This window comes from Nicotiana attenuata, chromosome 7, assembly GCF_001879085.1.
Source record: "Nicotiana attenuata strain UT chromosome 7, NIATTr2, whole genome shotgun sequence".
Lineage (NCBI taxonomy): Eukaryota > Viridiplantae > Streptophyta > Magnoliopsida > Solanales > Solanaceae > Nicotiana > Nicotiana attenuata.
In genome coordinates this window covers 50,000,369-50,014,410 of record NC_031995.1, presented here as the reverse complement: position 1 = coordinate 50,014,410, position 14,042 = coordinate 50,000,369, and the positions used below count along the sequence as shown (strand labels likewise).

Sequence of the window (14,042 nt, the reverse complement as noted above, 5' to 3'; positions counted from 1 at the left end):
TCCATATTTTTCCTACAATTTCTGTACCATTTGTTTAATACTCGATTAATTGAGCAGAATCTTCCATAATTAACGCGCTAAAAATAAGGAGAAAATCTTGGGGTTAATTGATTCTAAATTAACACGCTAAAAATAAGGAGAGAATCTTGGGATTAATTGATTCTACATTAAAATCAATTTTTAAAAGGGAGGAAATTTCAAATCTACGTATTTCTCTCTAGGACTACAATTTAAATCTCGAAAAAAAAAAGAACGAACAGCTTCTAAAAATAAGAACAGATTCAACTACTAAGAGTTTCGACGAGCTGAATTCAAATTGTAGAATTCAAATTTTTGAGAATCAACAACGCAAAGTTGATAAATTCTGTTCTTCGTCGTTTCTTCTCTCAAATTGTCGATCATATATATCTGTTCTTCATCTTTTTTTCTCTCAATATAGAAATCCAAAAAAACATCAACAACAACAAGAAATCAATTGCCTAAAAATCGCAATCATGCTACAATTTAATGGGGATTGGGATAATTATGGCAGATTTAGAGATTTTGAAGTTGATGCCATTGTGGTAGATGAGAATGCAAGCTACAGTATCCCGATTTCTACAATTGTAGAACAAGTATCACTTGATACTACAGAAAAAATTGTAGAAATCAAATACATCGTGAAATCAAATAGTAGATTGCAGATAATTTATAGACAAATTGTAGTTAATTTGTAGATTGTAGATAATTTGTAGATATAATTGTAGATACGTTGTAGATAAATTGTAGATAAACTATTTTATGATTGTAAATATTTTTATTGTTGTTTGTTATGTAATTCTAGGTGAGGGTTTCAACAAATCATATCCATACTGTGATAGACGGTGTGAAGCGGTACATGAATCCTACATTATAACTACTATTAACTACAAAAACTCTACAATTATGTATAAAACCAGTTCTACAATTCAAACAAATTTACCTACAGTTTACCTACAGTGAATGTACAAATTACCTACAGTTTAAGTACCTAATATAAGAATAACTACAATTTACCTACAGTTACAGGGCAAACAGGAAACACATCATCCACAATCATGTCTACATTATATCTACATTTTAGACTACAATTAATCTTGGAATGTTCTACATAAACTACAAACTAACTACAATTACACTACAAATAGTAAAACTAGGTGAGGGCTTTAACAGATCATATCCATTACACTAAATTTACAATTACACTACAATTACACTACAATTACATTTTTTATAACTCTTTTGTTTCTAATTTCATTTTTTGCTTCTCCAATGATTTTTGTTCGGATCATGATTTTTATTTGGAGTCTTCGTGTGCTTGCAAATTTGAACTGGGTGTGGATCTAGTTGCTCGCTCCTCGTCGTTGCTGTTGTTGTTGTGAGCAAGCTTCTGTTTTGAACAAAAATAAAGCTACATGTTTGTGAAAAGAGTTGGTGCTCAATGAATTTAGAACGCCCGGTACTTAATCTTTCTACATTCCACTTACTTGAACACGCTGATAATTGCGAGGAAATCCNCCTGCCAATCCTGAAAATCATAGATATTGCTTTAACAGTAAATATTGAGTTCTCCTCCATCGCTATATTCTTTTTTTTGATAACGAAGAAATCTTTCTAAGTCGTTTGGAGAAGTTGTCGGCAGCTTTTCATATTAGTCTCTTTACCAATAATGTCTCATTTTTGACTTTTCCAGAAGAGGAAATTTTGTTTGGTTTCAGAAGAGGGAAAATGGTAAAAAGAATGTGGGGTATGGGTAAAAACGTGGGTGAGGGGGTGAGGGGTAAGGAGAGAGAAACATGAGATATATGGATACCTTTAATTAAGGAGTAAAAATTGCCAATTAATTAGATATAGATACCTTTAATTAAGGAGTAAAAACAGCCCATTAATTAGACCCTTAATTAAGTATGATATAGGATTGGTAATTTGGTATACTAAGTGTAATTTACTCAAACCTTAAACATGTAGGGTAAAAAGGTTTCCTATGTGGTATAGGAATGTAAAAATTCCTTAGTTATATTAGTAACTAATGTGAAGGGTTACATCCCTTCAAGCAATATTTCATTTATTTGTTTTAATTAATAAGATAAAAGGAGGGCTATTATGGTAATTTAACTTTTTAGTTTAGGGCTTCCCACTTTTATAATAATATAGATTTTATATTTGTTTACATATATATAAGTTTATTTCAAAATTTTGAAAAATTCATGCCAATTAAATAGGGAAACTTACACAAATGTCCCAAATAAATCTTAACTTACCAACCTCTAGCCATTAGTCATAGACTTACCAAAACTAGCCAACAAAAATTGAAAAACCAAATAATAGGGTTCTTTGTCTCAAAGAATCACATGCAAAAATCACCTTCCATATTTTTAAGCGTGATTAACAACATTAGATACAAGATGGAAAGAAAATTTCATGGACGGGGTAGCAAATAAGGTGATGAAATAAAAAAATCTATATAATATTCCAAAAATCTAAACAAAAAAAGAACTTTTTCAATGAGCATAGTTGAAATTCATTGAAAATATGTAGATAAGTCAATATACAAAATTTGAGGAAGATTGGAGGAGATTTGGACTGGTTTTTGTTTCAAAATTCGTAATTAAATCGAGTTTAAAAAAGTCTTCTGCGACACATGTATCACGCATGTATCTCACACACAGGTATACATGGATATACATGTGATACACTATTGATACAAATATGATACATATGTGATACACAAATGATACACAGTGTGATACACATATTTTTTTTTTCATGTTCAGCTTTTACTTCGAATTTTCAATTCAAACAACCTCAAAACTTCACCAAATCATCCCAAAACTGAGATTCAAGCTCCTTATGTTGTGCCCAATCTATTCTAATAACACCCACTCAAAACAAAGCAAAAATTTGATATTTTTTTGCTACAAATAGCTAATTGGCTAATTTGGCTAATATTAGTAATATTTTATCAATTGGCCAATTTTGTAATGAGCTACTTATAAATGGACATAGCTGGTAATTTCCCAATTAAATACATCAAAAGGTAAAGTATCTGACAATCTTACCCATTATTTATTATGGGACCAACAAAATATAATTTGTGCGAAAGAATCTGAACAAGCAATTTGACACTATAAGTTAATCGGTAAAGTAGTCTAACGACCCTTATAAATTCCTTTAGAAACGATGAGGATTACAAATTTAACATTATCTTACTTCATAAGTTCTTCTTTTTAAATTTTTTTTTCCATTTCAATGGGGGAAAAGGGGTCAAATTCGGTCATAACCCGTACTTATGGTATAAAATGTTCAATGATATTATTAGACAATTATATTTGATGATATTTCTACGGGTTTAAAGTAGTTCTAGAGTTATATTAATGACTCAATGTACCGAGTTTGAAAGATAGAGAAAATTACAGAGCAGCTCCATATACTAATGTGAGAGAAACGCCCATACATATAAAATATGAAAAGAGAGCATTTGTGAAAAGGGATTCACCAAAATTTGGTTCTAATGTGAAAAAATTTAAGCATTCAATCCACAATATAAAGTGATGGATCGAGTAGTTTAGGAGTGCTATATAAACCCCTTTGAAAATTCTGAATAGTTGACAAATATCGAATTCTCAAACAGTATGATGTGCGAACTTCTGTATTTGTAATAATTTTTCTTCTATTCTGGAGTATATATTTTATCATAGCTAGGGTTGTTCATAAAAACCCGAAAAACTGAACCAAATCGAAAACCAAACCAAATCGACCAAAAAACCGATACTTTTTAGTTTGGTTTGGTTTTGGTTTTGAATTTTAAAAACCGATCAAATTTGGCTTGGTTTTGGTTTTAATAAAAAAATAACTGAAAAAAACCCGAACCAAACCGACTATAGGAGTAGCTATTTCAAATTTATGATTACACCTATATGTATATTTTTATACAAAGTTTCAAAAATTTTATGGTGAATGTTAATCGTTTGCACTTTTAGTACAGTTCTTTACCTTTATTGGTAGTTTTCTTTTGTTAAGTGTAAGAACCCATATTTCATGTTAAAAAAATATATATTTTTAATTGAGTCCTTAAATTATTCATCACTGTTTGATTCAATCATCATCTATATATTTTAGTAAATAATAGATTTCTCAAAGGGAATTGATTTGATAGTGTTGCGTTGAAAATGTGGTTGCCGGAATATGTGTTTGGTAGTGTTTCTTATATTTAAGAAAAGCCGAGAAATAACCGAAAAAAACCGATATAAATCGAATCGAGAAAAAACCGACTTAATTGGTTTGGTTTGGTTTGGTTCTAATATTTGAAAAACCGACTTACTTGGTCTGGTTTTTTTTAAAGGAAAAACCGATCCAAACCGAATTATGAACCCCTAATCATAGCTTTTCTACCATAATTGAGCTTCATACAAACCGCAGCAAACGGCCAAAAATAATTTTATTGAACTGATTTGACAGCGAAATACCATTCCAAAGTCCAAAAGAACAACACTACAAGATAGAAAATTCACTCCTATCTGTTTCTTGCTGTTTAATAAATTGTACTACTACCACTGCTTCCCTTACTCCCACCATATATATTCCTATCCTCAACAAGACAAGATGTAGTAATTATTTTTGGGTTTTGTTTAATATGTACCCCACCTCGACTGCAAAATGGCAAGTGTAGTTTGCCTTTATTAGTTGGAGTGCAAGAATTAAAAAGCTGCCAATTCTTGGATTTTGCTTTCCTCACATGTAATTGGGGTGATTTGACACACTTAAAAAGTCCACCCTTTTTCCCATATTGAGAATCTTTCTGTTGTTCTTGGGACTCTTAAATACTCCTGTTTTTACAATTAGATTTTCTTAGTACTTGTGTTATTAGTGTATATGTGCTCTTACTGTATCTTGCCTGACTTTTATGTTCTATTCTTTTTCTTCCGATTCCCTCACTTCCTCTTAGTTTTTCAGCTGAGAAATTGATTAAATTCAGGAAGCACTCATATCTATAACAACAACAATTAAAGTTGGTATTAGCTATACGAATCTCAATCTCAATCCTTACTGTTAATATCACTCCATTTAAGCGCATATCCGTCCAATATTCTATCTTATATGTACTACAAAAAGAAATTAAGCAATAAGAATTATGTAAATTATATCGAATAGAAAATGTTCTTTGCACAGGGGTTTACTATTTGGAAACTTAAATTTCTAAATCAACAGTTGATTTGAGAAAGGAGATTTCCGATATAAAAAGAACAGAGGTTCTCAAACTAGGCAAGTCTCGCTAACAGTAACAAAACAATGTTGGTAATTCATAGACCGACAAACAAGCGTCATTAGTTCATACTTCATAGGTTCTCTTACATTTAAACCATCAATTACGACAACATCATGTCCAGCCGAATTGACATTCAGGCTTGGTGAGTTAAATACTTCAGACAAGATCAATTTTGGCCCACACCAAAAGGAATTCCACTGGGTACAGAAAGAGATATAGACTAAATATATATGATGGTGCGCAATGGAACTTAGCTCAATAAAACTACCTTTCCTTGATTTGAACCATACCAATATTCAAGTTTATTACAAGTATAAAGAGACTACATCAATGCTAAAACACAAATCTTCACTGTTTGGCAAAATCCAAATGCACCTGACACCCCACCTTGGACAAGAAGGCCACCATATCAAGTACAGAGAGTATAGTGGAAGCAAAATATTACACAGCACAAGATAACGTCATTTCTTTCTCAGCCCTCTTAGATAGCGTCATATTCAGATGTGATCATCATTAATATATATCCTACCAAAAAGGATTGTCAATTTGAATAGTTATCAAGCACAAAAGCTGTTTTACATTCTGGGCAATTTTCTAGCCCATTTGGCTATTTAGCTGCAAGCTACACTACTGCTCCTATCAGGTTTTGATTTACAGAATCTTTGAGAAGAACAGCATCGGAGACACTAATATAAATCACTTAATTATATTCGCCATGCCTTGATGTCTTACAACCATTTTCTCCAACTGGCTGACCTTTTGTCACCAGACAAGAATCTAGGAAGACTAAGAAGGCTATTAACCCTTGTAATTCCCTCAAGGGCCGACCATTCCTCATCTTGTGCAGTTGAAAGGCACTCAGCTAGGCTTCTCTTAGACTGGCCAAGACCCTTATCAGCAAGCTGTTCTTCCACTGACTCATCAACAGGAACTATCTCACTGGAATCTTTTGTAGTACCTGAATGTTCAAGAACAGCAAAATGAGAAACTGAAACAGTATCGACATCTGCACTTTCAAAGTTGCCATCTGTAATAATTGTCTTCATTTCCACTTCAGGAGCCTTTGTCAAATCATGTTGCTTCTCTGTCACTATGGCATTAGGTGCAGGTACGCCGTCCAGGTAAAGGCATACTACAGCACAGTCATCATTCTTTGATGTTGGGTACTTCAGTCTCCAAGCTCTTGTCGCGCAGTCAACAAGAGCTCGGGCAGCTGTAGCGCGATTCGGGGCTGAGGCCACAATATCCACAGCTTCCTTATTAGAAAGGACATCCCATACCTATACATCGCACGATAAATTATCACCGTGAGACAAAGTTGAAGTGCTAACAAATGGAAACTGAAAAAGGAAAGTCATAGCGTGAAGTTCAGTGTGTTTTCCCACAAGATGAGATAGGATTTTCTTTTTTGAAAGGAAATAATGTTAGGTGAAAAGTACCCCATCAGTTGCTAGAACAACAAACTCATCCCTATCGGTAATGCGGTGGTAATACACATCAGGGACAGAGATTAAACCAAAATCCTTGAGACAAAAATCACCAAACGCTCTGGCCATTGCCAAACCAGGAGAGTCACTGTTTGGCAACCATACACGTGCAACCTCTGGCTCATCTTGCAATGCGAAAACTCTGCCTTTGCATTTCTGTATCCTAGCAGCTTCTCCTACATGACAAAAAACTTCTAATTCCAACAATTGAAAAACAAAATTTAAGAACGTCGATAGTTTGTATGTGTGTGTATATAGAGAGAGAGAGAAGAGAGAGAGATACTTGGAAGATTAGGCTTCAAATCTACTGTCAACTGTACAGCCATCAAATAGTTGTCTTTATCTCTAGTTGCCAATACTGCTCTCGAGTCACCAACATTACCAACTATTATATCCTGGCCCTGAAAGAAATCACAGAAAGATTAGGTAAAATGCTTTTGAGATATGGCCCTGCTTGTCCATAAAAAAAATTTCCTTTTTTCTTCAAAAATGTGTTTGTCCATGAAATTTTGCCAGTTTTTTTATTCGAAAATGAGTTTTTCAAAACCACTTTTTCAAAATTTTCAACAAAATTTTTTTCCCCACTCACAAAACTGCAACAATATTTTCAAGTGAAATGCATGTCCAAACATAACTTCAAATCCCAAATACCATTTTTCAACTTAACTCCAAATACTAGTTTTTTTTAAAAATTACAATTTTTATGTCCAAACGCCTACTTAAGCAGTTAGAAAGAGCTAGTAACCAAATATATGGCAGAATCATGTGCAACCCTCCCACTCAAGCTTAATAATTTTCTGCAACTAGCATGTTTTACCATCATACACAAGTCAAGTAAGCAGTATTCATCAATCAAAATCCACATGACTGGTCAAAAGAGTTGACATGACCAAACAACAGAGACGTTGTCAAAAAAGCCTGACAAATGCAAATTTCTCAATGTATCAGGAATTAAACCATCGAAGAAGAAGACATAAAATGAAAGAGAAATTTGTCTAATTCCAACAGTATGTGAGGCATGCAACTGTATTTCGAAGTTCACAATAATGTTTTTAAACAACTCTAACTAACAATGAACAAATAACAGCAGTATGGGTTTCCCAAAACATGATTTCGGCAATAGCTAATGTACTTTGGATGACCGACAAAATAAGAAAAGCCAGGTCACAATTTATTGTGTGGTCATCTGATAGGTGCATGCCACTTTTAGACTGTATACCAGTATGATGAGAATTTAGAGTAAGAAGATATCTTGCTACGTTCAGTTTAACTATAGGAAGAAGACAAATATTGTAGACAGAACATTCAGTTGAAAGACAGAGCAGTAAGCAGAGTACACTTTGTCAAGGACACCGTCTACCTAGGTATGTAGCAAAAGTTCATTGCTGATATTTGAATGGATAGATAGAAACAGTAAATAAACAACTGTATCATATTTTCATGTTTGATTAACTCATGTCGTAGTACAATCAAGGACATCAAAAGGTGAAAATCCTTCAAAAACAAAGACAATGAATAGTTAATAGGCAATGACTGGGAATTCAAAATAAGCTCACTAATTTGCTGCTATAATTACTGCACGTTCACCATTTATAAGTACCTGATTACTTTGAAATGTTAGGAAAATCAACCTTGTTTGTAAAAGGCAAAATACATCGACAGCCCCTTAAAGTTGTCCTCACTTTTCACTTTGACACTCCATTTTAAGTCCGTTGCATTTGAACACTCCAACCACACCTCGAATGTGTCATTTAAACACAAAATGCTGTTGTATTACACTATTTCTTAGAGCGTGACAGAGTAATTTTTCTTTTTAAATTTTTTTTCTCTTTCTTTTTCCTCCTATCCTTTTGCACACCATAGTCTAGGTCATCACCTTCCTCTCTCTCCTTCGAACAATCCACCACCATCCACCTTACTTTTTAGTTTTCATTGCCGGGATAAACAGAGATTGCCTACAAACATTTATATTCTTTTTTGTTTCTTTCCCCTTTTTCTCAACTCGGATTTCTTCTTCTCCAATTAGCCACTTTTTCACCACGCAGAGATCCCCTTTCCCCACTCCTTTGTCTAAATTTGGCAAAAACTAAAGTCCCTGATTCGATCTGTAACCAATTCGTGCTTATGCTTAAAAAAAAAAAGCAATTCGTGCTTCCCACACAATTCCGACTCTTCTCCCTTCAGATATGAGGTTAATGCCGGCAGAAACAATGATTAGAAAGCTCAAACGAAAACAGAGACGGAGACTCTGAAAATCCAGCCACTGAGCGAGAAGAGTCGGGTTGGAGCTTCAAAGTTTTTGTTTATAAAAATGCGAAACAATAAGGGACAGAAGCCAGGGTTGTTTGACTGTGGTTAGAGTGATGCTCGTGGATCTGTCATGAATTGTTCTTAATGGCTGATTTATGGCTAAAACTATTGTAGGTGGTGGTTAAAACCTTAAAGAGGTTGAAGCTGGAAGACTCAAGCCATGGTTATAGGAGTACTTTGTTCTTTCGTTTGGCAGAAGAAGATGGAAAAGAAGGGGGGTTGGAGTCGTCGGGGAAGATGACGGAGGAGAGGGGTGGGTTGGGATTCTTGTTTTTCTTTTATTCTTTTTCTTTTCTCAAAAGTCTCTTTTTAATTTTTAATAAACCCATGTATCTCCATCTTATTGGTTACTCTAGCGCGTGAATTCCACCCATCTATTACGTTTGGCTGCCTATAAGTTTTGTGTCTAAATGACACATTCGAGGTGTGGTTGGAGTGTTCAAATGGAACAGAACTAAAATGAAGTGTCAAAGTGAAAAGTAAGGACAACTTTAAGGGGCTGTCCATGTATTCTGCCTATATAAAAATCGCTTAACAACTTAAAATTATACCACTAATCATATCGATTGCAAACAAAACAAACATACCTATCCATATCAAAATTTTACGAGTGTTTAACGGGAAAAAAGTACCTATGATTCACTACGCATCAATGGCACCTCTATTCATCATTTTCACGTGTCTGCTTATCCATGTCACCATCCTTACCTCTCTACCCCTAATTGCATTGTCTCTTCTTGTCTCTGCTCCTACTCACAGTCAAGATACCCCTCTAAGAGATAGGGATGAATAATCATCAATTGCTCTTTTTATATAAGAAATAATTGGACATTGTCTATATTATGGGTATAACAATTTCCATGTGAGGTAACAAAAGAAGTGAAGGTGACGCCTTATGGTTTGAGGAGCCTTTTGAGTTAGTTTTAGTAGCTAAAGAACGAAGAGGCAGAGAATAGAAGTATGAAAAGAGGAAACAGAAAAGCCAATGAAGGATGATGGAGATGCTAAAGACCAGGAGACAGGGCAAAAAGAAGGTAAAGAAGAAATTATTGAAAAAGAGGGTTAGGTGGTTTTGCCAACCTATTTTAGGCCTGAACTGAACAAAACATCAAATAAGGAACATTAAAAATAAAGCACAGTAACCCAAGCAAATATTTTGATTTGAGCACCACAAATTACTAGTACCATAGGAAAAATGCATGTGTGTTCATTTAATGTAATACACAGCATGGAATTTTCCTGTTTTAAGCTCATAATTTCAGCAAGTGAAGTTCTTCCATCTACCAATGAAGGGATATATGATGTTCCAACAAATACACTTATAGTTCTAAGCTTACACTCAACAGCTTAAAGGAGGTGGCCAAGGGTAGGTTGAATCTTGATTCTGGAGGATCTTCACTGCCTGTTGGGAATAAGGAGAAGGTGGATGTAACAGGTAGCACCTTGTGAACAGAAAGTTGGAGTACTTATGTTTCACGACAGTACTTCATATGAATGCATTTATGGAACTATCTGTTGTTTGGAGCTCGTCTCCCGAGGTCCTTTTTTGGGTTCGGGGGTTGGCAGGAAGAGGATTGACAACAATGAAGAATGACACCGACCAAGTTGTGATTGTCGGAAGCTGTACAGTAAGCTGCTGTTTTGAGGGTCTAAGGTGCAAATGTTACAGATGAGAGACTAACAGAGGACATTATCATCACTGAAAATTTCAACTACTTTTTCTTCAAATGTTGATAAAATTTTCATTTTGGTGGACAGTCATATAGCCTCGTTAGCCCAAACATTCTTAACTTCATCCATTCCAGCAGAACCACATAATGCACAACAAAGTGGCCATGTGAATTGATGAGCTACTCTCCGGAGTAGTGCTAACAATGAACCAGAAGGTACCACAGGTGGCCCACAAAGTGACAAAATGACCCAAGACTAAAAGAATGTAGGAGAACAAAAGTAAGAGTGCTGATTATAGTGGGAGCATTATTCTAGAGTATATTTGCTAGCAACTATGCCAATAGTCCTTATCTGCATACTTAAACAGGCTGGGTAGAGTCTACGAAGAAATCAAAATATTGACTTGAAACACCCTATATAGCAAACTCTGGCTTACTACAGAATACAAAAGATCCTACCATAAATAACTACGATTTTCTTCTTTCGGCACATGAAGCAAATAAGCACACACTTAGATGTTGATAATAATGGTAAAGTTTTTTATTTGGATAAGTAATAAAACATAGACCCATTTTTTCCCAGCCTGCAACACGGTGTCAGTATTTTTAAATGCTTCAATTCGAGAAGAAGTTATAGCTAAAAGAAAACCAATAGTATAAGTATTACCTGCATCACCAAGGAAACAGCAGTTGACCCACTACAGAAACAGTCAATTGATGGATGCAACTTGAGTTCCTTATCCATTGATCTGAAAGCTTTTAATAGTGACCTCTTAAGGGGAAGATGTATTTCTGGGAACTTTTCATTGCTCTCAGCTTCCACGGCTTCAGTCAAATCATCATCCAAGACGTCATCAAGATGTGAACCTCCATTAGCATTTCCATTCTCAGAAGCATTGCATTGATCACCACTGGACTTAACCTCCCACTCTGAACGCAGCAGAAGTGGAAGGGTATCTCGAACTTTCCTTGCCACCATATGGCCATACGGACCATGTCCATCAAATACTCCACAAAAGGTTGTATCACTTCTCGAACAATAATTCTATTGTAGAAACATTCCAACCAAGTCATAAACTGACCCAAATAGATTAGAACAAATTAATTCTTCGTTTGACAAGTTTGGATTTAATCAAAATGCAACATACACTTACTACACTTTCTCAACAATCAAAAATTTTTATGTAAAAAATAAAATTAGATGAAAGAAGTCTCGCAGACAACAGCTAAATCAGCATAAAACTTAGGGAAAAGCTCTGCTAGAATTCCATTTTGTATTAGATCTACAGCAGATAAGCCGTTTTCTTCATAAAAAACAATAGATAAGTCGTTTAGCTCGGACAGCTACCATAATTGATGGATGAGAGAAGCATAGATATGACTCTTCATAATAAAAATTCATTTGATGCATTCAATATGAGATGATTCACCATAATTAAACTTGCACTGGCCGTCAACCTACCGCAACCCTCCCCATTTACCCGGCCAGGGAACCGGCTATATATGGATAATTAAAAGCTTCATTTTTTTTTAGATTTCTAAGCTCTCATATGCACAAAATGATAAAGGATTTGGTTACTTACGACATAGACACATTCAATGCAAAGACAAAACAGGGAAAAAGACACACACACTCACAAAAAATCGCAAAGGAAGAGAAAGAGAGAAGTGAGGACCTCCCAAACGATCATGGCATCCTGATTGGTTCCTTTTTTTCCTTGTTGAGTATGTAAGCAAGCAACAGAGGTTGCGCCATTTGCTAAAAGCCGTCCAGGAATATGATGCAGCGCCCGATCCTCACCTCCTCCTCCACCAATACCGCCACTTAACTTGCTTAAAAATGTGCTGAAATCGCCACTGTAGCTGTTCTTTCTCAACTTGGAATCAGCTCTTCCGCTTTCGCTGTTACTGTCCCATAACCCATCACCGCTCTTGCTTTTACTTGAGGAATAGCAAATCCCCATTCCCGTTCAAATATTTGTGATTCTCTCTCTGGAGCAATTGATCAAACACTTTACACGATCCACCTGAGGTTCACTACTTTACTGCTCAAACAATTATAAAGTTGCTAGCTGCCGTAATTCACTGAGATTTATAGTTCTTTGTAGCTCCGATTCACAAATAAAAATGAAAAATTAAACTAATCCAGAAGAATTGAGTGCTAAAAACCCCGATTAATTAGAAGATACTGAAGCACAGATGGATCCAAGGAAGCTTTTAATCATGTTTTGGTGAAAATTGAACCCTTGTGATGAGATAAAAATTGCAAAAAGTAACTGAAGAATCCAGATAAGATTATAATAGATTGTAGTAATAATCAGGTGAGGGAGGATGAGTAGATGTGGAGTTTATGAGTTACTATTTGTTATAATTCTATTATGTAGTACTATGAATTAGTGCAATTAATTAAATAACGTAGGTCGTCTTGTTTGAATTGAATTGAATGCTAATTGCTATTTGACTGTTGTCCGTTGGCTATCCCCAAGTCCCACGCGGCCACGCCATTTCCCTTCTGTCTAATAAGGTCAAATTACCAAACCCTCCCACTTGCTTTGACAAATTGCGGGAACCTTCTTTTCACGTGATGCTTTTACCTCATTTACTTTTAAAAACTTACATTTTAGCCCCTCCCACCTTATTAGCCATAGAACATTTTTGGTCGCGGACGTATAATGGTTGGGCCTAATATAGTAGCTTCAAACTTAAATTTTGTATATGTATTAAGAATTTTATACTCTATTTGTGGGACTATATTGGATATATTTATTGGTATTGTAGTATTAAAATTTCTATTATATATATAAAAATATTAAACTATGAACTGAATAACACAAACAGTTAGTAGGTTTAATAGCATTTCAAACTCATAAAATTCAAATCATGGATCAACCCTGTATAATTCTCAAACTACACTTTAGAAAGTCGTTGACCATAGAAAAGTTGGAAAAAAGGACACAAAGAGCTCGTTTGGATCGACGTAAAAGAAGCGACTTTTCATCAGAAATAGGTTTTAAGCCAAAAAGCAATAAGTTGAGGTTTCCCAGCTTATTGTTTTTGGCTTGTTTTAAGTAATCTTTAATTTATTTTAAGCACTTTTTGACTTTGCCAAAAAGTAGAAAAAAAATAAAAAGAGCTTAAAAACTAATTTGACCAGCTTAAAAGCTTATTTGACCAGCTTAAAAGCCAATCCAAACACTTTCAAATTTATGTTATCGCCTTTTTTTCTCTTTTTTCATTCCTCCTAGAAAAAAATTGTAATCTATATCCGTTACTTTTTTTTTTTTTTTTGTG

The 14,042-nt window shown here is 34.7% G+C and overlaps 1 protein-coding gene across 1 annotated transcript; it reads right to left on the bottom strand.

The window, feature by feature from the left end:
• LOC109229064 (probable protein phosphatase 2C 6) lies at nt 5,540–13,177 on the bottom strand. The gene is made up of 5 exons (XM_019394372.1): nt 12,428–13,177; nt 11,419–11,796; nt 7,055–7,172; nt 6,724–6,947; nt 5,540–6,564 (listed from the first exon to the last, which is right to left on the bottom strand). Exons 1-5 carry the CDS (start codon nt 12,713–12,715, stop codon nt 6,013–6,015), a joined length of 1,560 nt encoding a protein of 519 aa, XP_019249917.1. The 5' UTR covers nt 12,716–13,177; the 3' UTR covers nt 5,540–6,012.

Excerpts from the sequence above, each read along its gene's own strand:
- LOC109229064 (XM_019394372.1), bottom strand. The coding sequence starts at position 12,715 with ATGGGGATTTGCTATTCCTCAAGTAAAAGCAAGAGCGGTGATGGGTTA. Across the intron at positions 7,173-11,418 it reads CTGTTTCCTTGGTGATGCAG|GGCCAGGATATAATAGTTGG; the intron begins GTAATACTTATA and ends GATTTCTTTCAG. Across the intron at positions 6,948-7,054 it reads TTTGAAGCCTAATCTTCCAA|GAGAAGCTGCTAGGATACAG; the intron begins GTATCTCTCTCT and ends TTTGTCATGTAG.